Raw genomic sequence first — 25,555 nt, 5'->3', positions numbered from 1 at the left:
AACTCTTTACACGCCTGTATGTGCACATGCATCCTCAGAGCTGGCCCGTATATGTGACGATAACCTTGAACAATCCGTCCGGTTTGGAGGTCGTCGTAACATCCCATCGCAGGCGGAAATGGAGGCCATTCTGGTGCGTTAAGCTGCACAAACAACTGTTCTTCTCTGTTAACAGTCGGTCTGACTTTGAGTAAATTTGTATTTCCTGCAGGATGGTAGAACTCAAGAACAAATTCCCATCCAGTTACCAGGAGGAGTGGATTTCCTCATCAAGATTCATATCTTCAGTGTAAGATTTATTCCTGCCTCATGAATAGAAACACACCTGTTGCTAAATACCTGTGGCTGCATTACTGGTATTGTCCTCTAGGTGGCAGCAGATGTGATCACAGAGATCTGTCAAGACATGGGCATCACCTCTCTGACAGAGATCAAGGAATTCTCCGTCTTCGCCAACCAAAAACAAGGTACATGTGAGGGAGGGGGTAAATAAATAAGGTAAAGAACATAATCAGACTTAGTTAGAACCAATAGGAGGCAGCCTTTGGTTTAAATGAAAAACACCAAAATTAGTTGAATTTTCACCCAATCTAATACAAAAATGTATGTTTGATGTTTTGCTTGTGAAAATTGGATTTCATCACACAAAACCAAATTTTTCTTACTGGAAAATTTAGACTTGCTATATTTTTAACAACATTAAACTGCAGTCATGACGAGCAGCAGAAGAATTGTGTAGTTTTTTTTCTCTGTTCCCCTCATGGATCCAGGGTGCAACAAATTTATGTACACACCTGATCGAAACTGTCAAGTGTCCCTAAATTTATCATGTCTGATGAAGAATATTAAATGATTTTGCTTGTAGACAAACATCATAAACATATACTCTGTCAGTGTGTAGTAACATGTAGTAAACATGTAGTAACATGTAGTAAACATGTAGTAAACATGTAGTTACATGCATGTATGAGACCAGGACATGCATTCCTTCCTTAACCTGCACCAGAGACGTCACAGTTTTAATATTTAAACTCTGAAATGAGATTTTAATCATGTTTAAGTCGTTAGGGCACACCAGTCTAACCAGTCTAACCAGTCTAACCAGTCTAACCAGTCTAACCAGTGTGAGAAGTCCGTTTGATAGAAGGCTGTCCTGCACCTCCTCCTTACTCCTCTCTCAGATGGGATGGTGCGCCCCCTGCACGCTGAGGAGTACCTGTTTGACTTCCTGCTGGACGACGGCTCCGTCTTCTTATCCTTGAGGAGAGTTCTGTGGAGAAGTCGTCTGTCCTTCAGCAGCGACCTCTATGTGGACTTCCACTACCAGCAGGTGAGCCTGGAGCAGCTGTGGACCAGTTCTACCCAGTAGACCAGCTCCCATTACAGTGTGTGTGTGTGTGTGTGTGTGTGTGTGTGTGTGTGTGTGTGTGTGTGTGTGTGTGTGTGTGTGTGTGTGTGTGTGTGTGTGTAGCTCCTGGGTGACTATCTGAGGGGACAGCTGAGGCTCTCTGGGAGTTCCCCATCAGTTCTTCATGTAGCAGAGCTGTCAGCTCTACAGCATCTGGCCAAGGGACTGACACACCAGCCCTCACTGTGAGTCACACACACACACACACACACACACACACACACACACACACACACACACACACACACACACACACACACACACACACACACACACACACACACACACACACACACACACACACACACACACACACACCTTTCATCTTGGGGTTGCTGGTTGTATTTCTCTGTCAGGCTGGAGATCAGGGAGTATCTGCCCTCAAGCGATGGCCTCAGCGATAAAGCGGCAGAGATCCACTCCTTCTGTGAGGGTCAGATCGCCGCCATGCAGACCCTCAGCCCCCAAGACGCCAAAATCAATTTCATTGGTGGGTACCCTCCTCTCCTCTCCTCTCCTCTCCTCTCCTCTCCTCTCCTCTCCTCTCCTCTCCTCTCCTCTCCTCTCCTCCTGATTTTAACTCTTTTTGTTTCTCCTCATGTTCTTCAGAGTTCCTCACGAACGTGCCTCTATTCAACTCCAACATTTTTCTGGCCCAGAAGGTCAGCAAACGAGGCTGTCCCTCCCCGTGTCTGATCAGCATCAACCAGGAGGGGGTGCTGTTCCTTCATCCGAAGACACAGGTACTGTCAGTGGACTACAAACGTTCCACTTACTGCTTGAGCAAATTACATTTGTTGGCGGTTGTCTTTCTCTGTCTGTTGTTACATCCGTCTTCAAAGCGGTGACGTTTTGTAACCGTCAGAGTTCGTCTGTTAGTTAGTCCACCAAATATCTTCACAACCGTTCAGATAGAAAGATGAAACAAAAAGCACATTACTGGGGCAGCAACGGGGATGAAGATGAGATGATGACCTTGACCTTGAGAAAACCAGGTCAAGGTCAAATTTTAACTTTTGTACACTCTAGTACCAGATAAGATGGAAAGACGAGGGAGAAGGCCAGTGTGAGTAAGACCATAGATCAAAGCTGCTGCTTTGATCAATGACAGTAGGTCAGAGCACTAGTTTTGATCTTTAACCTATGCAAGTAGGTCAGGGTAACATTTTTAATTCAGGGGTGTCGTAGGATGTTGCAGTCTGTGACTAATATGCAATATGCAATAATTTGTGCTTCCCGAGAGAAGTATGACCTTTGATGATGATGACGATGATGATGATGATGATGATGATGATGTTTGCTCTGCAGGAGCGGGTCTTAGTCATCCCTCTAGCGGATGTGCAGTTCTTGCGAACCATCCGTCCCAAGAAACAAGGCAAAATCCCAGCAGTGGAAATCAGTCACGGCAATCCGAACCGCCCCAAGACCATCACCGTTCATCTGAAGCAGGTAGTCGTCATGACGACTCGGCTCAGGTTGTGTGTTTGCAACCCGTTTTACACTGACTGCTGACGGGACCATTAAAACAGCAGAACGTGAACGATGAGTTGTGGAATAATTAGAATTCAAAAAGCTGAGCTGTGCTTTATGTCCATCATCGCTTTTTATAAATGTCTTTTGGTTTAAATACGACAGACGACTCGTGTAGTTTCCTGATTCACCCTCTGAAGCTGATGGGGGCAGCTTTTGTAATGTTTCTCTCATATTCTTTTTTCTAAAACAGTGCATTAAGTGATTGAACAGTTGCTGCAGTCTTCTGCTTCCTAGATAAATCCTCTATAAACTGTTAAATCTAAATGTTTCCTTCAGCTCTGATTTAATTTAGTTTTAATTTAAATTTAAATTGAGACTAAATGTCTGATTTCGTCTGTTCGTCTCTCTTCCAGGCAAAGGAGTTGTGTCACATCCTCGCTCTGGTGGTGAAAGAGTTGGTCCGACCGTCATTCAGCAGCTCCATCTCAAATCACATGTAGACACACACACACACACACGCACGCACGCACACACACACACACACACACGCACGCACACACACACACACACACACACACACACAAAATAATTTATTCTTTCTGGTCTATCTGACTCTGTGTCTGATTAAAGGAGTGAATGCAGGACTAATTCATCAGTTATGTAAGAACTAATCAATACTATGTTGTTAAATCCTGTGACACAGTTGTTCAAATGTAAAGTTTGGTTATCAGTTTTAACTTAATGATGTTTTGTAACATAAGTGAATAATTTAAAATCATTAAAGAGCTATTTGACCACAGAACTTTAAGACTTTTTTGTCTCGCAAATAGGATAGACATGTTTAGTAGATTTTGAATCGATTGTAAATAAAATACATTTAAATTTAAATGAACGTGAAAACAGGAAGGACCTGCTCAGATGGTGAACGGCGGCTTGAGTCCACGAATGGGCAGGAGCCAACATCTTCATCTGTTCTCATCATTTATTGCATATCTACTGTTTCTTTATGACTTGTTTAATCAAGGATATCAGATTTATACACAGCTGATGCACCACAAAAACAAATACTGTAATACTTCAGACACAATACACAATATCAGCGCTTTGAATCGCACAATATTTGTTTTTTATGGTTGAAAAAAAAAAAAGCGTGCATCGTCCCACCACGCCTGTGGTTCTTTAAACAGCTAGTTTGTAATTAGATAGATAGATAGATAGATAGATAGATAGATAGATAGATAGATAGATAGATAGATAGATAGATAGATAGATAGATAGATAGATAGATAGATAGATAGATAGATAGATAGATAGATAGATAGATAGATATAACATTATTATACTGTCAGAAACAGACTGGGCGTTGTTATCAAGTATTGGCACTGATTTCAAATGTAAAAGTAAATTCAGCTGTTCACACTGACAAACACTGATGATGATGGTTCATGTATTTATCACTAGCTCAATGCTGCCAGGACATCACATGATTGCCTAGCGATCGCTTCCATAGATTACCTTAATTTGAAATGTTCGTAGGTCTTCTGTTCATCTGTAAATCCCATTCTGCTGATAAATGTATTTTCACTTTTGACAGTTGTTCCTTTGAACAGAAGGGATGTCAGCCGTAGAGATGCATCCCAGCGTCTGAGATCACCAGAGGAGACGAGTCTCCTCACGCAAAACACATCCAAACACAGAACGTCAGAGTCAAAAGAAAGCATGAAGCATATCCATCAAGACCAGTAAGGCAGCAGATTCATCTAGTGCACATTAGCATGTTGCTATTGCATAACTTCTATTTCTAATATAAAACTCTAACATCTACTCAGTGATACAGTTTAGTCTCTTAGAATCTAGCAGAGCATAATAATAACAGGCTGAACCACAGTTTATTTTGACTGTGGGCTACATTATAAAACTACTGGGATGGAATTGAAGTGCGAACAGGCCTTCTCTTTTCTACAGCACATGTCAGACAGGCAGAAACAAGTTTTCACCATCACAGAGATCTACAGTCACGTTTAAATATTCACGCATGTTCCTTAGTTTACATGGAATTGGAGTTGCAACATTTACACTGAGAGCCTCAGGAGGATCAGATCAGACGTAACACAGTTCAGTGATGAGTCCTTCGATCAGAAGAACGTGGTTACAGCATAACTGTAGGAAACCAGGGAATGTTGATTTTTCTGCATATTCACCTAGGAAGATAAAATATTCACCTCCCATCAGTGATGGGATCAGGACTGGACTGCTGGTTTTGGTTGGGTACTGAACACTTCTGTGTGGTAACACCCAGCTGGTCTGGACGGAGTTCACGTGTGGTCACTAATGTCCCTGAAGCGTCCTGCACAGATTTCCCGGCTGCTACAGGAAGAGGTAGAGGCTCCGATTGGAATTTCCGTCATGACGGCCTCAAAAGCTTCATGTTGATGCTCTTGATATTGATGGACAATTCTTCATCATCCAATGCAATAAAGGTGAATCTTTGTGGTGATCAGTGTCCACTGATCCTCCTTTCAACGGAGTGAGGAGAGTCCAAATTTTTTTTTAAAAATTATATTTTCATTATTTGGTGAATGCAATGCTCTTCTGTCACATGAAAAAAAAAAGGTTTTCACATATTTTTACAGACAAGAAAAGTAGCAGCAGAAGGGATTGTCGTTGTTTCTGCCCAGTGTGTGACGGGTCACAGCTACAGTATATACAAACAGATCTACAGCAACATGTGTCTGGTTCCACCCTGAACCTGGTTTCTGTTGGTAACGGTAGCTGCGTGTAAACAGAGTGACATGCAGGAAAAAAAAGCTAAAGCTTAAAAGACGTTTTTGACGTTACGATCTCGTAGCGCATGCTGTACGCATGCTGAGAGCCTCAGGTCCTAATCATTTGTCCTTCATCTACTCAGTGTGATCAGGTTCTTTCCTAATGTGGCCTCCTGGTTAGAAAGTTCTATAATCTGACCTGGTTCTGTGGTAGTGACAAAGAAAAGGGTGTTTTTCAGGATGTATTTGTGGCTTTTCAGTTATCCAGGTCATGGTTATAAATCTAAGTGGTTTCAATGTGAATTAATTTCTCTTTTATCACAGACTTTGATGAAATCTCATCGTCTTTCCTGTTTCAAAACAGAGGAGCCAAATTTAGTAAATCTGGAGCACAGGCCCCCACCAGTGAGGGGGTTTATGGGTCTGGTGCAGCTCAGTGAACGCTGGGGGTGTCATTCTTTGGCACAGTGGACCCATGTTTATAGCAATACTATATTTGATCACTATAATACTTTTGAGGAATGCATTTAGACTGTGTTTCCTTAAAGTAGGTCACATCAGAAGAGCTCATTTCACACTGACAGTTCGTCTTCATTACAGCAAGTCTCTGGTTTCTTTCTTCAAAAGAAGAAACTATAAACTTTCACTTTTTTAGACGACTTACATAAAAGCTAAATTTAAATACATTTAAAAAGTGCCTCTTCCAGAGTGCTGAAGATGAAATAAGTTGGAGAGGTTAATTACAACTGTAGGACACAATCCAGCACCAATCTTTGGTCGTGGTGTAAAGACTCCAGCAAACCTGGATTGTCATTAAATTCTGGAGTCCTGCTCTGAGAACCCATCCTCCATAAAGACACCCTTCTGGCTTCCAGCATCCGACTCTGACTGGGAAAGAGGCTGCAGTTAAACTGGTCAACCATCTGGTTGATTCCCAGACTTTCCTCATTCTATTTTCATTAGTTTGACGCCCTTTGGTGTTTATGTTTAACATACTGAATAGACCATATAATACAAGTTTAAAAGGACTTAACCTTCTGCTTCATAATCTTGAAACACTGGACAGATTTCCTGTAAAAGACAAACTTTGTTTTTGCATAAAATTTAGAGGTTTTGAAACAGTTAAAGCAACTGTCATATCATAGGTGTGTGTGTGTGTGTGTGTGGGGGGGGGGTAGGTGTGTTCCACTGGTAGCCTCCGTGGATCACTAGGCTTTCTTTGTGGCAGATTTAACCGGTGACCTGGCTGATGACTTGGTGGGTGACCTGGCTGACGACTTGGTGGGTGACCTGGCTGACGACTTGGTGGGTGACCTGGCTGACGACTTGGTGGGTGACCTGGTGGGTGACCTGGTGGGTGACCTGGTGGGTGACCTGGTGGGGGATTTAACGGGGGGTTTTGAGGTGCTGCTCTGACATGAAGTGATCTTGATGTGAACAAACAGTGAGGAGGGTGAGAGGCTGGAGCCGTCTAGCTTCAGCAGTCGGACATGACGGTAACCTGAGGAGATGAGTGACAGGAGGTCAAACAGGAAGTCATGTAGACACAGCCAATCACACACAGACTTAACTGTTCACACACACACACACACACACACACACACACACACACACACCTGTACGGAGACTCGTGAACGGCAGGGTGTACTGTCCCAGGAAGTCGTTACTTGAAGTATAGTCGTGGTCCTCCACCATGAAGCGGACCAGAGCCAGGTCAGGGACGTGCACCGTGAAGTTGAAGGTACAGTCCCACCGTGGGTTAAAGCCTGAACCACAGCAAGAACACACACTTACTCACACTGGTGTGAACAGCTGGATGAACACAGAAACTACTTTGGTTTCCAACATTCCTTCTTCTTTGAAATCCGCCCCTACAGCCGTGTGAGGTGAACCTGTGACGTGAGATGTTTGGAGCCAAGTATGAGTTGATTACATTGAAATGCAGATCGGATTCAGACGTAGATCCAGGAATTCCAAATAAAGAGGTTTTAAATGTCCTTAAAGAAAAAAAGGTTTTATTAATAATATATGTAAATATAATGATACTGGATCTTAATCATTATACAGTATGTACTGTATTATCCCACTTACTTTTTTATTTTTTATTCACATCACATTTATATTATATTATAAGTTAATAAAATTAATTAATTAAATTAATATTAGTTTTACATATAATAATACAAAACCTATCACAACAAACATGACCTCTAATGGGCCTCTGTGGTGAAATAAATCTACTCGACTCGGAGGAAAAGTGATTTTTTTTTTTCTTCGGTTTCAACCAAAACTCATACAATTAATTACCAGCAACCAGGACTGAATTTGTCTGTTCAATCATCTGTGCAGACATTCCAGTTCCTTTGGGTAGGTATGTTTTTACCGTTGTTGTCGACATGATTGGTTTTCTTCTTGTTGTTGTCTATGGGAACGCCGTGTAACTCCACCCACACCTGAGGATCCACGATGGACGTGGGTTTGTCCCACTCCGGCTTCGGCAGCTGCTGAGCTGAAATGACCTGAAACAAGAATCATTTATCTCACTTTAGTTACACATCATCACAGACCAGCGTAGAGCTTTTAGCTCCGGTCTGATTTAATGACGCAGTGACACAAATATATTCAGGAGGCAGAAACATCCAGTCACCAGAGGTCAGCTGTAGGTCTGTGCTGAGAGAAATCCTTTTGTGAAGGGGAGAAGCTAAAAAGTTCCACCTGACTATTGACAGTATTTAATGTATTTAATGTAGATCTTAAACTTTGGTTAAGAGGTAAATCCACGTATCAACTTGTCATTCCTGTACAGCTGGTACATGAACTCATGATACCAGAAAATATTTAAGTCTGGCAATAATAATCAAATAATATTTTAGCAAGACTGTTTTTTGAATTGGTGAAATTTTAATCTTTTTTGCTGATAATTTTAGAATGAATAACTTCAAACATATGACAGAAGATTTTTACTTCTATTTGACTTGGTAAACTTTAACTTTTTGGCTGTTTTTGAATTTTTTAATCCAAAAATGTCACAGAAGATTTTTGTTTCTTTTTGAGTTGGTGAATTTTGTCTTTTTGGGTGACTAATTTTGGAAATTTCAATTGAAATTTATCAAATTTTATTTTTTGGGCTTGATGAAAGATCTAATTTTGAAACGATTCTTATCGGTTCCTTTCATTCACTCAGGAAGAGAGGAAACTTCAGGGCTCAAACGAGCTGGACACTGACACTGAACCCCGTTCCATTTACCCGGATGGTGAGAAGGACGGGTCGGTGGCCAGAACCTCCCCCCACGTTCTCCGGGTTGAAGCTGACGTCGGGCCGGCACAGGAAAGGAGGCTTCAGGACGAAGCCACACTGTCCGTTCTGCAGGAACCTGCCGTGGTTCAGGTCCATCTGCTCCCCGGGAGTCTGGAAATTCAAAGCCACTGGACAGAACACATTGGTGCATGTTAATGCCAGCGCATGGGGGTGGAGTATGGGGGGTGCACACTCCTCCATAATGAGATCTCACCAATCTGACAGCCTCCGTTCCACATCTCCTGGGGGTTGTAGTTGGACGACTGGAGGCGCTGTCCTGACGGGTAGATCCTGCTGAGCTTCTGGCTGTTGTGACGCACGAAATGGATCCCTGAGAGGAAGAGACAAGAAGCGTCCAGCCGGTCCAAAAACCCCCCGACCCACCCCGACTCACCCCCTTCTGCACCTTCTGAACAAGTTAGAATAAAAAACATCGTACCTGAGTCCTTGATGTGCCTGAGAGCTTCACTTTCAGAGAAAGACGACATGTCGCTTGTTGGGCCTTTGGCTGCTTGTTCGAAGCTTCTAAAGGGGACACTCCGGGTGTACACCACCAGCTCCGACAGCTCCGGACTCAGCTTCGACACGCCGGGCTGAGATGACAGAAACCAGTCAGTTTACTACAGTGAACCCCCCCTCACCCCCTTCTGCTGCTGAGCTAAAGGAACCCACCGTTTTGTCCTCCTTCTTCCTCCTGGGTTTCCCTTCAGAGCGACCGGATTCTTCATCTGAGGAGCTGAGGTCTGAGCAGCTGGAGGAGCATTCCTCCCCCCCGCGCTCCTTCTTCCCCTTCACCAGGATCTTATACTTTAGATCCTGAACACAAAGAAAACGCTTGTTTGAAGATGAAGCTTTAAATGACTGCAGCGCAAGAAGTTAAAAAGTTAAGTTAACAAATTTGGGAGAAAACTGATGACAACATCTGTAATTATATCCATACCATAACAAGATAGGACACTGGGATTTTTGGATATATATATATATATATATATATATATATATATATATATATATATATATATATATATATATATATATATATATATATATATATATATATGTGTGTGTGTGTGTGTGTGTGTATATATATATATATATATATATATATATATATACACACACACACACACACATAACCCTCTGCCCCCTGGTTCCATGCCAAGTCTTTGTTGTTTCCCTGTTATTTTACTTCCTTTAGCACCAGAACCTGCCAAATGGTTCAAAGGTTGCATTCCATTGTAATTTTGCTCAGTGTGCATTAACAGATTATATTCTTTGACTGTGTATTTGGAGTCTTACGTATGAAACGTATGAAACAAGGAACGTAACGCTTCAAAGGTTGTAAACAAATCTGCAGGAAACTTGAAGAACGCCGGTGTTCTCTGAGCTTCTATTCATCAGCGGAGACCTGTGGTCGTTCACACGTTTAAAGGTTGTTTTTACGGCTTTGGAGCGTCACTGATGTGTTTGTGTTCTGTCTGCAGAGAGTAGAGAGCATCACTCCAAGGCCAAACAGCCCATTTTAACTAAATTAAACTCTCATAAAAGTGCAACAAAACACATGTGGCACCAACACAGCTCCTCTCAGTGTACTTCAATGTAAAATAAATCAATAAAACATTAAATAAATAAATAAGAAGTAATGGTTTCAATGAGATCTGTAATGCAGATGTAATTAAATCATCATGAAAAGTCACAGAAATCAGTGACACAGAAACACGCCACTGAAAATACCTCAAGGGAAAGTGATTACTGGGGCAGAGCTCACACACACACACACACACACACACACACACACACACACACACACACACACACACACACACACACACACACACACACACACACACACACACACACACACACACACACCATGATCATGGGTAGAAGAAGTGGGATGCAGAGGAGCAGATGGCCCCCAGACCTCCTATCTAATACAAACAGTCTGCTCCTGCCCCACATGTAACGCTAACAGAGTCACGCTCATTGTCAAGACAGAGAAACAAACAGGGATGCTACGACCCTTCATAACCCTTCACAGGTTACACACACACACACTCCAGATATCTGAGCAGGTCAGATATTAAATAAAATGTTCCAGGACGCTGTAAAAACCCATCATGTAACGACAGTGAATTGTGGTTCACACAGGCATAATCTGTCCTCAATTTAATCTACCATTATTATCAATGGATAATTTCATTCTGGTGCACATTTAACCTGCAGCTTTAAGTGTTTTATGGATTAGAAGAGTTGAGACAAATAATCATGAAACAATAAATACAACAGTAAAAGTACATCAGAGCTGGAGCTGCTGGTTCTGATCTCATCGTGTTTGTCTCCCCACGGATCTGATGTTCACCAGGGTCCAGGAGACATTCTGGTTCAGCCCCATCCAGTCATTTATTAACCACGCATCAGCAGTTTTGTACAAAACCACACTGATTGAACCCCACCGGAAACAATAGCAATAAAACATTCACGGTTTATTCATTTCTCCACTTAAATTTCTACCCAGAAGTCACCGTTATGTTTTGATCTCACGCGAGTTTCTCGTCACGAGACTTACCTGCAGGATTCAGTCTTATTAAAATCGACCGAACGGCAACACAACGTCTGCTCACTTTACATGCTGCAGTGAGAGAGCGAGGAGTAGTACACTATTATGTATCACATGCCTCCGAAAAAGATGCAAAAGTTGGAGAAAAACCAAGTGACGATGAGTGGATTCTTGAATAAAAAACAATCAAAAGTTAGTGAAGAAAAAGAGACAGATATTACTGTGGATATTGTGGATAAAAAAGATGTAACAGATAAAGATACAGTGGTTCCTCTACTTACGAATGTCTCTACGTACGAAATTTTCTACTTACGAAACGCCTCAACAGGAAAATATTGCCTCTAATTACGAAAGAAATTTCGAGATACGAAAGGTTAAAAATACAGTATGGGCTGATACTCACAGCTCCCACAGGTTCCTGAACGCAACATTCTCATAGCTGCTCTGCCATTGGCTATTACCTAGCATCCTGGCATCCCATTGGCTAAGAGGGACCTCTGTGTGGAGCTAGATCGGTGTCTATGCAGCGTCCTTGTCATTCGGCTCTCGACCAATGAGGTGTTCTGATAGTTTTACGTAAATATACTAACTTTTAGAGTATTCACTATGGACCCCAAGAAAGTGACGGAGAAAAGAGTTTTTTTGTCCGTACAAACAAATCAAGAGATGATAGAAGAGCCTGAAATAAGGATGCGTTTGGTTGATCTCTCCAAAGAATATGGCCGTAATGCATCTACAATCATCACGTTATTAAAACAAAAGGAAGTTTAAGGAGTTTAAGGCGTCGCGTGGGTGGTTGGAGAAGTTCAGAAGGAGGACTGGAATTCACTCTGTTGTTCATGGTGGGGCAAGAGGGCATGAACCAAAGAGGGCAAAAAACAATGAGGACAGCAGTTAAAAGGTAAATGACCGTCATTTTTGTTCTTTATTCTTTGTTTTTTACATTATGCACAACTCTCATTTATTGTGTAATAATCTAATTGTTACCTGTGTTTGTTACATGTTTTGATGCATTTTTATGGTTTATAAAACATTTATGTCTGATTTTGGGGGGCTTGGATTAGGGTATTTGTATGGAAAACGCGTCTCTACTTACGAAATTTTCTACTTAGGTAATTTCTTCCAGATCCAATTAATTTCTTAAGTAGAGGTACCACTGTATAGTTGAATATGACTGAGATGAACACAGGGGACAAGGGGGTTCATTCACAGCAGAGCCCTGATCTGGTGGTCTTACCTCTGGAGAAGGCAGGCGGCGAGGGTCCCGATCACCGAGGGGCTTCGTGAGCAGCTTCTCCCCCAGGATGGATCTCAGACATCGGGCCATTTTGTTCTGCTGCTCCACAGAGCAGTGGTTCTCCATGGACAGGATCAGAGGGTAGGGGGACGCCTGGGGGAGACGGGGGAGTCAGAGACAAAGGAGTTACTTCATGGAGAAGAAGGGATGTAATATTTGTGATCAAAATAGTCCAGGTACATATAAAACAAACACCACGTGGATTTCAGAAGTAAAGACACCTAAATGAATGCTAATACAGTAAATGAATTTACAAACACCACATGTATTGTCATATGTCTGTGTGCTTCTGTGTAAACATGACAGAAAACTACATATTATATAGCTGGACTGACTTTAAAAGCATATTCATTGATCGTCTCGATGACTTCAACAAAGGGCACTTTGGAGGTGAGAGTGTGTCCGTGGTAGATGACCGGCTCTCCTTTATCTCCATCCCAGCAGTCCAGCTCCACGCAGCGACAGCCGTGATTCAGGGCACTAGGAGGAGGGAACACTTTGTAAAGAGTGTAGAAATACACACATCCTCTGCTTCTACCCCAAAGGAGAAGCTCTTGCCTCACAGTGACCAAAACCCACGTTCCGTTTCTTTTTGTTCAGATGACATCAGAAGCTCAGATTCTTGAAAATTTGAAATTTATACATTTTCTTCTGCTTCTATCAAAGGTAAAGTTTTGCCTCAGTGATGTTTAAATTCACCACGGTGCACCTGGTGGAGCCACAAAGGTGCGTCAGAAAGTCCACCGATGCTTTCCAGGTTACGTTATCTACCGGCCGCAGACAGAAGAAGACGTGTTCTTTCAATTTTCCTTTACGGTGTAGGATTCCAGTACCGGCAGCAGTAGCTGCATGTGGACTCCATCATGTACAGACTGATACATGGAACAAAGAATGAAATTCATGTGTGACGTCTACCTGGAAACTTTATTCTGAGGTTAGTACAACAAGATAACTATCAATGAGGTGTTAAAACTATGGCAAGAGCGAATCCTAATGGTTTGGGAACAATTCTGGGTCATTGATGGCATCAATGACAAGAACTTTTGGATACAATACGAAAACTGCATTCACCTCATATGCCATATTGAAAATTGTTGATATTTACCAAAATGAAAATTTTTAAAAATAAAACATTTAAAATTTAAATAAATACAAAATAAAAAAAATTCTAAACTAAAAAAAATGTAAAATTTCAATTTCAATTATTTGGATACTTTGAATTTTGTAATATACACAAATGATTAACAGATTATTACTATCTAATGATTTAAGATGATCAGTTTAATATTGCACCACTGTGATGTACTGGAGAACTGTTTGAAATACTTTCATGATGACAATTATAAACCAAATTTAACCGTGGCCAAAATGCTCCATCAGTATCCAGCAAGAGGATTCTGTTACATATTCAAAATAAATTAAATTAAAAAAACACATCCTTCTCTTCTGAACTAGACTCCCAACAAACCATTAACACCTCCAGGGGGGTAAAACATCCTGTAACGTTCCCTCTTACCGGATGTATGGCTCCGTGCTGCTGTCCCCAGTCAGCTGGTCCTTAGTGAGGTAGGTGTTGTGGGAGGAGGAGATGAAGTAGTGCGCCAGCGGGTGATTCATGTCCTGGTAAACTCTTGCATGTTCCGGGTTAAATACACAGTTCTCCTTCGACAGCATGTACATGGTGAAACCGTTAGCGGTCATGAACTGGTGCTTCTGGGCTGCACTGGGCAACAGGCACAAACACAAACCAGGACAGAATTCTGATTAGAAATAATTCTAAAGGAGTAAACTGGATTTACAGTAGACATACAACCTGTATGTCTCAAGATATTTCAAATATCAAAGAGTTTGAAGCAACTCTGAATAAAATTTAACAACAAGAGAGAAGACCTTAGAGGAGATACTCACTTTAATTTCTTTCTTTTCTGATAATATAATGTACGTCCAACGTTCCCTGTCTTTTCTGATCTATTTAGACATTTATCAACTCCCTAAAAAAATCTTTTCAGCTGTTAAACCCTTTTCTGTGATGAACATCTGGTTAACAGTATCTGCCCCCCATTTCAGGCTAGGCAGATAGCATCCAGCGAGTTTGTCAGAGCCTTTGGCCACACATGTTATGGATAAGTGTTAATATTTTCCAAGACATTGTTACTTAGCACCGTACCCCATTCGTTAAGTTCATAGGTGAGTATGAGACTCTGGGCATGGGTGAGTGAAGCGTCCTCTCCCTGGTCCTTCAGAAACTCCCTCAGGTCGACAGTAGAGAGGACACAACCGTTTGCAGAGTAGCGGATGAACACAGCATCCAGCTCCGGTCTCCTCAACAACTCCCTGCAGAAAATCTCGATCTCCCCGTGGTCCAGCCGGCCGTCAGCGGACTGGTCACATTTCTGCCAGAGAAGAGGGCGAATAAAAGTCTTTAGCAGGTCTCAGTTACCAGACTCGGATGGTTGATGAGGTCTTGTGTGTGTTTCGCTACCTGGAAGAGGCTTCGAGCGTACTGGTCACTCAGGTCAATGTTGATCATCTGCAGCAGAGTCCGCACTTCTTCATAGCTCATCTTATCATCACGGTTCTGGTCAGCTCGATTCAAATAAGCATGAATCCAGGTACCACACAAACACAGTCAAGGAGGAAGCGCCTAAGACTTAAATACTGCAGTACCCACTGTCTCTGCCAATGTCTGCTTCAAGCTCACTAAGGCTGTGTCTGATCTCTTTTGTTGGTCAAATGCGGTAAATCTGGGCGTAAAAGTCTAAATCGGACCCAACGATTTGTTTAGGTGGGTGATGGATGGAGGAAAACATACATGCTCATCTCTAGATTCATCCAGGAAGAGTGTTTACACTCTATGCAGTTGATTATGTAGACAGCTTGGATTGAATAGCAGGAAAAACAATGTGTCACTGACTTTAAACCTCTTTTTATTTTCTGTTACATGTTGTTAAATCACTTCTGCCACAACATTCTAACATAAATACACTCGGGGCTGCAAAAATTGGTGTTATTGTTGCTGCTGGTTCGTCATACTCTTACAATGCGGTGTGCTTTGAGACAAATTGGAACATTGCTGCCATAGTTGTTTGAAATTCCAAAGAGAACTCCAAAAGTCCGAATATTTCTAATGTAAATGAAAATTCTTTCTGCTTTGATTCTTGGTGTTGTTATGTATTCATACAAGACAGACAGGTAAAAGGATATTGGTCAAGTTTCTCCTTCTGGGTCATGTTCTCTACCCTCTCCTGGAGGGTTCGGATGCCACGGGCCCAGTGCCGGGCCTCCTCCTGGCTCTGGCAGAGGAGATCCAGGCTCTTGCGTGAACCCTTGAACACCACGGTAAAACAACGGGCCTCAGGCACCGAGCCAAGCATCTGACGCAAAGTCTCTGACTGGCAACCCTCACGAACACACTCCACTTCCATGACGGAGACTGGGCATGTGCAAAAAGGAACACAGAGGAGGAAGAACAAAGGAGCTCATGAGGGATGTGTTGTTTCACATAACTTAATGAATTTTTCATGATAAACTAGCATTAAATAACAGTGTCTCTGACATACTGCTCAGTATTGATTCTCTCTTACCACAACATAACTTTCAGAATGACTGGACAGAAAATATTGTGACCAGATTACTTAAAAGGAGACCACAGAACAACAGGAAAACAGGTCAAGAAGTTCGTCTTGAACCAGCTTGAACCATTGTTTTGCTATAGGTCTCTGAAAGAAAGTGTCTAGATTATGTAGAAATAAAGTATATATGATGCTTTCAAAAGACAAGTATGTATAATCTACATGAACTTCAACCCCTGGAGTCCCTAAAATATAACATTTAAAGAGCCTTTAAAAACAGTTTTAGTGCCCTGTATCATGGATTCTTCTAAGTTCTTAACTGGACAGCAGGGATGCTTGGGACTCGTCCAAAATACTATAAGATTATGGGATGCTTTCTCGTAAGCATCACAGTCTAAGTGGATTCTCTGCTACTGATCAGGTCTGACATGTTTTAACTTTTCTTTTAACAATGGAGAACGTGTACGTTGTAGATAATAGTATCTATTTAGTGTTCAGACTGGATTAAAGACTGGCTTCTTTTTTGTAAACCATAAATGTTTAAAACATGTAAGTTTGTACATAAGAGTATTTATGAAACCTGGTCAACATATATATTTCCCAATGAAATTATGTTTTTGTTATAAAGACGGAGTGAAGTTCTAGAAACAGATATAGGGGAGAACTGGAATTAAATTCCAAAAGACTGTTTTTGCCACAGTATCCAACCCCAGTTGTTAAAAACATGGTGACAGAATAAGAGAGAAATTTAATGCAGATAATTCAGCTACAATCCAGGTGTTAACAAGTACATCAGCATTTAATTTTAACTTGGGAGTGTGTGTCTAGGTGACAATTCTATGATGTAGAGGATACACCTCTGTAAACAAACCAGGTCATCATAAAAGCAAGATGAATGACATGTAATCATACACTGCTGCTAAAGGGAAAAGCCCTCCAACACACACAAACACACACCAAGCACACACTCTGCCACATCACCAGCAGGTCTAGTCTTGGGGCGATTAAAGGCCTTGTATTCTGCTTGGGTGGCTAACCGTATGGCTGAGTCTATAGCACCAAACCACAGGCTCCAGGGCCGACTGCCACCACCATATAATCTCCTTTAATCTCTGTTAGAACTGCTGCAGGATGGGCTGCCCTCCCCGGCCCAAAATAGATGAACTCTATAATCAAGGCAGGGTGTTTGACCCTCAGATAGCAGAGGAGGAGAGTGGCTCTGTGAGCCAATTTACGTCTGTGTAGAGAAGTAGGTAGCATTTAAAATTGTCAAAAATAGGTCCTGTATATCCCCGCCTAGCCCTGCAGAGTACTGAGCAGTTACCTTAGCAAAGTAACGCCCTGCTTGTTAGTAATTACCCCAAAGAAAAGGTTGGTGATGTGTCTTAGACCACAATACATCTCAGAAGGTTCATAATAAAACAGCATTGTAGCATTCCTCTAAGAGCTTTGAGGTTTTAATTGTCATGTCACAAAAGAGTATTTCAAACACGAACGTACAGGATTGTTGCTCTTTGGCCCGGCTGGACGTCTTGTGGGACTGACACCACACAGTCACACCGTCTTCCAGCAGTTTCAGTGTCCGTTGCTTCTGCCAGCGAGGAGAGCGGACCTTTGAATGAGACAAAGGATCCCGTTAAATCTCCTTGGTTGTAACATAATGATAAATAAATAATACATAGCTTAATACGTTACCTTCACCATACTGGAACCCTGCAACATTTTCTTCACATCTTCATCATCCTCCACTCCTGGAAAGAAAACAATCCAAACAATGATTTCAAAAATACTGAATCTGATGCTATAAAAACTGTTTGATTGTTAGAGACTGAAGGAAGGTGATTCAGAACTGAAAGAACGATGAGGATAAAAGTGTAGTCTGGATAATCGTGTATGAATGTCAGGTTGACAATGTAAATGAGAACTTACACTCATTTACATTGAGAAAGGCAAAATGTCTTGAAGCCTTTCCTCCAAGTCCAGTTGATTTTATTGGACACAGAGTTCTACCACGATCTGGATGGCTAGAATCTTCACAGGCATCGTGGAAAAAAAAGAAGTGATCACTGATTAAATTTTGGTAGCGATGCGGATCAGGATCTGGATCCAGGAAATTCTGAAAGAATTCTCATTGTGAGATCGGACCGTCTTCATCACTTTGGCTTAAAGCTTTGGAACCATGCAGAGCGATGTCTGTCAACAATTAGGTGAAGCTCCTCCACAAACTCCACATGTTACAGACCTGGCAGAGGTTTGTTCTGTCTGAGTGATCTTGTTTTATGGTTCTGGTCTCGAACCAGCTGTAGGTCATGGGTTCAGATTACAGAGTATTAACTAACACACAGGAAACAACTGGAGCATCTGAGATTGTAGAGGAGTTGGTTCCTGGACTGCACCTAGACCTCTTCAATGACATGCTCCTGCTCTCAGAGGCAAACAGTCATTTGTTAATTTGGGCGGTGTAAATATTAGATTGATTGATTGACATTAGATTGCACAGATCACTGACACGCAAAGTGGATAAGAGACTATAGAGGAGACGATCGCCATTGTCTCATCTATAAGAAGATGGATGGATGGATGGATGGATGGATGGATAGGTGCCATCTAGTGGAAGGGGCCTGTACATCAAACAAAAACAGATTTCATGAATTTGAAAGACTCCAGCTGCAGTCCAATCTCACTGTTCAACATCTGTTAACCCACATTCAGACGAGGACCAGCGAGACATGGGTCAAAACTGGGATTACTTGTACGTTGGCTATATTGGATTGGATTAACACAGCTCGGTAAGATTGAATGCGATGATGCATCATCAAAATGGTTTAAGCACACAAGGCAACACTGATTAATCGAGACCAGGTTAAAAGAATAGAGACAGACTCTTCATCCCGATGCATCTGTGTGTGTTTCTGACTTTGGGTTTGACTCTCAAGTAGAGTGTTGGCTTTTTTTCTATAATTTTAATTAAATTGAGAGACGCTCAGTGAGCCTGGCAGCCCTCCAAACAATAGAAAGGACCCCACAATCTCAGTACAGCCAGCTTCTCTGCACCAATAGAAGAGGAAACGCCCAAACCTTCGGTTCTGTTCGAGGTGGGCTGTCACAGACCCATTGAGCCCAGTATTCCTATAAACCCAATCTATTAAGTAGACCAACGGATCACATAAAGAATTTAATACATCAATCTAAATCCTGGACTGCTCCCGATGTGTTATGGGATGTCTGTCTTTGTTTACCTCAACCGTGTCTTCAAACTAATCTCCAGCAGAATGTGTGGAATGGAAGTTATCAAGTTTCCAAAGACTAAAGGCTTAAAATAGGCTCGAGTAACTGTTACATGTGTGGGATGAGACAAAGGCAAGGGGAAGCATAAACAACTGAAACTGTCCTGGAACACTGAGCCTTTATTCATGACGTACCTCCACTGTAAAGCTAAGTTTATAAGGAACTTTATTTTTGAATATGCTACATAACTCATCTCTGCACAACCTGATTTAACGTCTGTATGTTTCATTTGCCTGCAATACATCAGGCAAATGTCATGAAGCCAGGCCGTTACACTCTGTGACTGCAAATAGCGTCTGCAAATGTTAATATTCTTGTCTGATATAAAATTTGTGTTGCTCCCTCTGCGTTTGAAGAAGCAGGACTCTGCTGAAACAGGAGTCTCCTTGTGGAAAAGCCTTGGTCACTACACTCACAAAGCCACGCTGATGCTGGGAAACACTCAAGCATGTGGATATACACACAAACACTTCCTTGTGTGCAGCAGTGGGTTACTGTAAATGAGGGTAGCAATGTGGCAGTACTGGTAGAAATTCAGTGGGTGTGTGAGGCGGAGGTGGGCTAAACATCAGAGCACTGATGAGATTAAATGGCTGACACCCAACATCCTTCAGTTACCGGGATCAGATTATCTAGTTAATAAATGTTTCGGATCAAATCATCTATTTTAATACTTGTGACTATGATAATAATACATAGATTTATCAAGCACTTTAACTCCAAGTACTGTACTGTTAAATCACACTGAAAGAAGAATACACTAAAAGGAAACACAATAATAATAACAATAATAATAATAACTATAATGATGATGATAATAATAATAGTAATAATAATAATAGTAATAATAATAATAATAATAATAATAATAATAATAATGCTACTACTACCACTATTAATAATAATAATAATAATAATAATAATAATAATAATAATAATAATAATAATAATAATAATAATAATAATAATAATAATAATAATAATAATAGGGTGACAGATATCAGGGAATGGACAGATCATACATACACAGCAGCAAGCAAATGGTTTTTAGCTTTGCTTTAAAGGTTTCAGTTGAACACACCTTCCTCAAGTTAACTTGTAACCCATTCCACAGGGTTCCTTCAAGAGATGGAAAAGGTGAACTCACCATTGGTCTTTCTGAGGACCTTGGGGACACTCAGAAAATGAGACCCCTGGGAGCTGAAGTGCAGGTGAGCATGTTTTAACTAGGTCTGACAGGTACGGTGGTGCAATGCTGCTCAACATTTTATAGGTGAGCAGCAGCACCTTAAAGTCTTCCTTAACTTCTTCAGGGAGCCAATGCAGAAAGGCCAACACACGATGAATATGTTTTAGAAGGACTTTAGAAGGACCAATAGCCATAACTTCTGTCTCAGCTAAATTTAATAACATTGCATTTTTAGATAACCATCTCCTAACTGTGGCTACACAGGTCTCAATATTGGTTGTGTCTAATCCAATGTGAGGAGCAACAGGCATATACAACTGTAAGTCATCTGCATAACAATGTAATGAGATCACAAATGAGCATAAAATCTAACCCACCTGTGCCATTTAAATTGAAAATAGCAAAGGCCATGTTGCTGTAGAAGACATGCTGCATCTTTCTGACAAGTAAGATTTCAACCAAAGGAGCACTTGACCCAAGATACTGAAAGAAACATGTCCAATAATTCTGTTTAACGTTATATGGTATTCCACTGTGTCGAAAGACCAACAAACATCACGGACTGTGACTCTGAGTCTATTTACCACCTGAGTGAGTGCTGTTTCAGTTGAATGATTTACTGGACTGAAGTAGCTCAAGGAGGTCATTTGATGAAGTGTTTTATCAGCTGAGTTGAGACAACTTTTGACAAAAAAAGCAATGTTTAAAACTGGTCTATAACTTTTTAAGGACTCAGCATCCAAACCAGGCTCTTAAATACGGGTTTAACCAAAGCAGATTAAAATCAGTCTGAAAAAAGTCCTGTGGAATGTGACAAGTTAAAGAGAAATAAGATATAATGACCAAATGTGTACCAGAGCTCTTTGACCACTGAAGACAGCAGCGGTTTTAAAGAGTTAGTCATACAACGTCCCGTCATGACAACAATTCTTGGATTGGGCAAAGTCACCGGCTCAAAAACAGAAAACCACTGCCTTTTATAGGCCAACATGGCAAAATAACAATCATGATGTAAACAGTGGGGCATTTTGACCCTGTTATAAAATATGTTAGAACATCATGTGCTGACAGCACCATGTTGCTGCCCTTCTGCCGATGCTGTGTGACTTTTAAGACAGTGTCAAAAAGAAGTCTAAAATTATACCTCGATTTTGCAATTAGTCTAGAATAACAAGAACGTTTTCACAGCTGACATCATTGACTGATAAATGTCCAGGCTGTCTCTGGATTGTTACAGGTAGTGTGTATAGCACTGCAGAAACAATGGCTGTACCCTACCATGTATCTAACACACATTTACAATAATGGGACGTTTCTGTAATCAAATAAAGGCAAACATCCACAGGAAGCTCCTCAGAGTGGGTCAGAGTCACCATCAGGGGCCGACACCATCAGGGGCCGACACCAGAGGGACGGCTGGTGTTTTGTTCATTTAATCATGAACAGTGAACGGAAGTGAAGTAACGACCCCACCTAATGAAACACACACACACACACACACACTTCAGTTTATCATCCTTCATGGAGTTCATGGACCCTAACCCTCACCTCTCCTCAGCCAGTGCCTTCACTAACGGTCTCACATCATTAACGGCTGCTGACCAGTAAATATTTATTCATCCAGCTGCTGTCCATCACACATAACAGACAAACACTAGTCACATTTTTGACTGTATAATCTCATGGCTACAGTATGTACATGCTGCTGCTCTGACAGTTACTGAGAACAGAGTCCATGTTTAGAGTCTCTGTGACAGTGGATAGACATGTGGCCACAGGGCCAGCTGGAATCAAACCAGCAGCCACTGGGTAACTACTGCAGCCTCAGTATGTGGGGCAAAAATCACCCAACGCTGTTTCTGTCACAGTTAATTTAAACCATTTCCATTCAAACTTAACATTAGTGTGTTCACAGGAGGCTCAAGACCATCCAACTTACTCAAAGTACATATATATCTTTTTTTTTTCTAGTGTTTTCTGTGATAACAGCTCAAACCCAACCAGGTGTAGAACAAACAGCTGCTCAGTGTTTGCTTTGCCCTATGTGGGGCAACAAGGTTTAAAGTCAGTCTGGACAAACGCACAACACATGAACAGGGCAGAAGCTGCACTGTGGCCTCTGGGATGGATGTCTGATAATTCACAGAACAGCTATAACATTTAGTTTTAGTCACATCAGTGAAGCGGCGACGCTCTGGAGGATCCAGTGAGGACACCACACTGAGCCTGAGCTGAACCCGTCTCATTTTAGCTCCTGTTATTGGTCATAACTTCAGAAAAAGCAATATAAACATGTGAGAATGAGAGCAAAGGTGATGCAAACATGTAATAAACGGAGTTATAACAACTGACACTCCAAACCTGTCACCAAGAACTACAACTAAATATACAACTTTTCATAAAGAAAAATATTTATTTACGTCTCTAAGTGGAGTCAGAGCTCTGATACAGGAGTCCAGGCTGTGATCTATGGTTAGAGTTAGTCAAGAAAGCACTTTCATTATGGTTAGGAGGAGTGGGGCTCGTGCCAAAAATAGAACCATTGAATTATGGAACTGGTGCAGTCAAAAAGGGTGAAGCCATAACTTTTTTTAACTTGACAGAACCACAGGGACAGATGGTCACATCTTGTTAGGAGTAAGATAAGAGTTTAAATGAATCAAAGGGACTGTTTGGACTTGGAGGGACCGTCTTGGTTATTCATTTTTTTTAACTACCTTTTAATTTGTGGGGCCAGATTTCAACAAACATGACCCTGTACACCATGTGGCCCCCCAAAATACACACCAGCTACCGTAGATGTGGATGAACAGCTCTCAGACAGATCAGCTCCTTCTTTTAACTACATTTCTAGGAGGCAGTGATCACATCCATCAATGACAGCATGAGCGCTAACATCGCCTTCATTAAGATAATTAAAATAGTCTGTACTGCAGAGACACTCAGTGTTAACTACAGAACACTGGAGGATGAAAATTAATTATTCACTCATGTTGATGAAACTGAAGTGTAAATCACTGATTTTAGCTTCTCCTCTTTAAAGTTTCATCATTCTTTTTTTATATGATTATTTATTCATTATATCATATATTGTCATGTATAGAATTTTAATAACTTTTAAGTGAGTTAGCCATAAAATATATCCTGTTCACCTTTGAATAAATATTGACGCCTTCTTGAAACAATCATTTTCCCCCTGATTTTTCAGAAATAAAAAAAATGAACCATTTGTTAATGATTTTGATGATTTAGGCAAAAAATATCATTTCTATTAACAAAAGAAAGAAAAAGAAAAAGATGAAGACTTAGGCAATTATTTTAAGAGTGTGATGATATTGAAATCTTTTTAAAAAAAAATGTTTTAGTGACCATTTAAATACCACACAACATTATGACCCCTCAAACCTTCTCCCGTTCCCAGGAGCCACACTTTGTTGATATCTCATGGTGCAGATTGTCACTATAACGATGTATTGGACAGTATTTACACCATTCCAGAGGATAACCTGAGTCCACGTTGATTATTCTTTCCACTAACTCTCAAAGCGGCTCCGGAATGTTTGGTGATTTTTGACTGAACTGCATATTTAAAACATTTCCTAACACTGCTCTGGTGGAGGAGATAACGGTCCTGACGCAACTCAGGGAGCCTTGATCAGCGGTCTGTGTTCAGATAGCAGGAGCTGGAACTCTCACCCAGGTTCCTCAGCGGATCGATGGCCTTTGACTCGGACGTCCCGGATCCGTTCTTCAACACCGGCGCAGATTTCTTTTTGTTGCCCAACATTTTGTGAGGAATTCCTGCCCCCCCCCCGCTCGGTTCCTCTGAAGCAGATCCCACTTGTTCTCTCAGCAGGCGCTTGGATCAGCTGTCTGGAGGTGCTGAGGTCCGGGGGATCAGCTGCCTGGAGGTGCTGAGGTCCGGGGGATCAGCTCCGTGGAGCTCCAGCAGGACGTGGGAATAAACCCAGAAGGATCCTCATCATTTTCTCCTGGAGCCGTGGAACAGGCTCCCGTCCAGAGGCTGCTGATGTCACTGAGATTGGGTTTAAAATTAGAACTGTAGGAATAAAAGACATGAGGTAGGCGCTTCCTGGGGAATTTTCAAAATAAACGTGATAATCAATCCAAACAGTCGGTTTGGGTCGCAGTGTTTGGTCGTCAACCCCAATTAACAGCAGAAAATTCAGCGCGTTGAAAAGATTTATATTTCACAGAACAGGAGGTAAAATAAATTAATAATGGAACACTTTTTAAGTATATATATTTTTAAAAAACAGCTGTTTTAATTTCAGATGAAATATTAGAGAAGACATTTATTGAAGAGGTTCACCAGCATGAAACTGAGGAAATCTTTGGTAAAGATTCACAAATCTGGAGACATCTGGAGGAAATGCATCTTCAGTGGAGGAAATGTCTGGACTACAGGCTTCTGGCGCCCACACCTATAAAATAACAAATAATTAAAATAAGTTATTCTAATAAAATATTGAATTGAACTGACTATTTCTGTTTCTGTTTACTTGTATTCGCTCTTTTCCAATTAAAATTAATTTGATTGTTGATGCCTTTGTTGTGAAAGAAAACTCTACACACTTCCGGTTGTTGTGTTGCGGCTTTGTGATTTTGACATCAGACTTCAGCACCGAAACCAAACGTTCATCAATAACAGAAGTTCTCCCCCCCCTCGCCGGTCTGGTGGTTT

At 41.3% G+C, this 25,555-nt stretch overlaps 2 protein-coding genes across 6 annotated transcripts in view; one reads left to right on the top strand and one right to left on the bottom strand.

Moving 5' to 3' along the window:
* Window positions 1-3,672, top strand: part of myo15b (myosin XVB) — a 42,574-nt gene extending 38,902 nt beyond the window's left edge. Inside the window, exons 58-66 of the mRNA XM_068306111.1 lie at window positions 39-133; window positions 212-289; window positions 371-467; window positions 1,182-1,330; window positions 1,472-1,593; window positions 1,765-1,898; window positions 2,018-2,151; window positions 2,717-2,857; window positions 3,295-3,672. Coding sequence (XP_068162212.1) covers window positions 39-133; window positions 212-289; window positions 371-467; window positions 1,182-1,330; window positions 1,472-1,593; window positions 1,765-1,898; window positions 2,018-2,151; window positions 2,717-2,857; window positions 3,295-3,381 — 1,037 coding nt within the window. The 3' untranslated portion in view covers window positions 3,382-3,672. The remainder of the gene's footprint in view (window positions 1-38; window positions 134-211; window positions 290-370; window positions 468-1,181; window positions 1,331-1,471; window positions 1,594-1,764; window positions 1,899-2,017; window positions 2,152-2,716; window positions 2,858-3,294) is intronic.
* Window positions 3,673-3,856: 184 nt separating this feature from the next.
* plcd3b (phospholipase C, delta 3b) lies at window positions 3,857-24,710 on the bottom strand. Of its 5 annotated transcripts, none has more exons than XM_068305570.1 (16): window positions 24,547-24,710; window positions 18,069-18,124; window positions 17,874-17,985; window positions 16,006-16,234; window positions 15,284-15,413; window positions 14,969-15,194; window positions 14,318-14,519; window positions 13,137-13,281; window positions 12,742-12,894; window positions 9,617-9,760; window positions 9,159-9,537; window positions 8,894-9,072; window positions 8,030-8,165; window positions 7,263-7,412; window positions 6,997-7,147; window positions 3,857-6,960 (listed from the first exon to the last, which is right to left on the bottom strand). In XM_068305570.1, the coding sequence occupies exons 1-16, from the start codon at window positions 24,635-24,637 to the stop codon at window positions 6,855-6,857; spliced, it is 2,589 nt and encodes an 862-aa protein (XP_068161671.1). In that variant the 5' UTR covers window positions 24,638-24,710; the 3' UTR covers window positions 3,857-6,854. The 5 variants fall into 5 exon arrangements, with proteins under 5 accessions (XP_068161671.1, XP_068161672.1, XP_068161670.1 ...); XM_068305571.1 differs by having other exon boundaries at window positions 3,857-7,147; window positions 9,159-9,275; window positions 9,384-9,537; XM_068305569.1 differs by having other exon boundaries at window positions 3,857-7,147.
* Between the last annotated feature and the right edge of the window lie 845 nt (window positions 24,711-25,555).

This window comes from Antennarius striatus, chromosome 21 (assembly GCF_040054535.1).
Source record: "Antennarius striatus isolate MH-2024 chromosome 21, ASM4005453v1, whole genome shotgun sequence".
Lineage (NCBI taxonomy): Eukaryota > Metazoa > Chordata > Actinopteri > Lophiiformes > Antennariidae > Antennarius > Antennarius striatus.
This window is presented reverse-complemented; position numbering and strand designations above follow the sequence as displayed.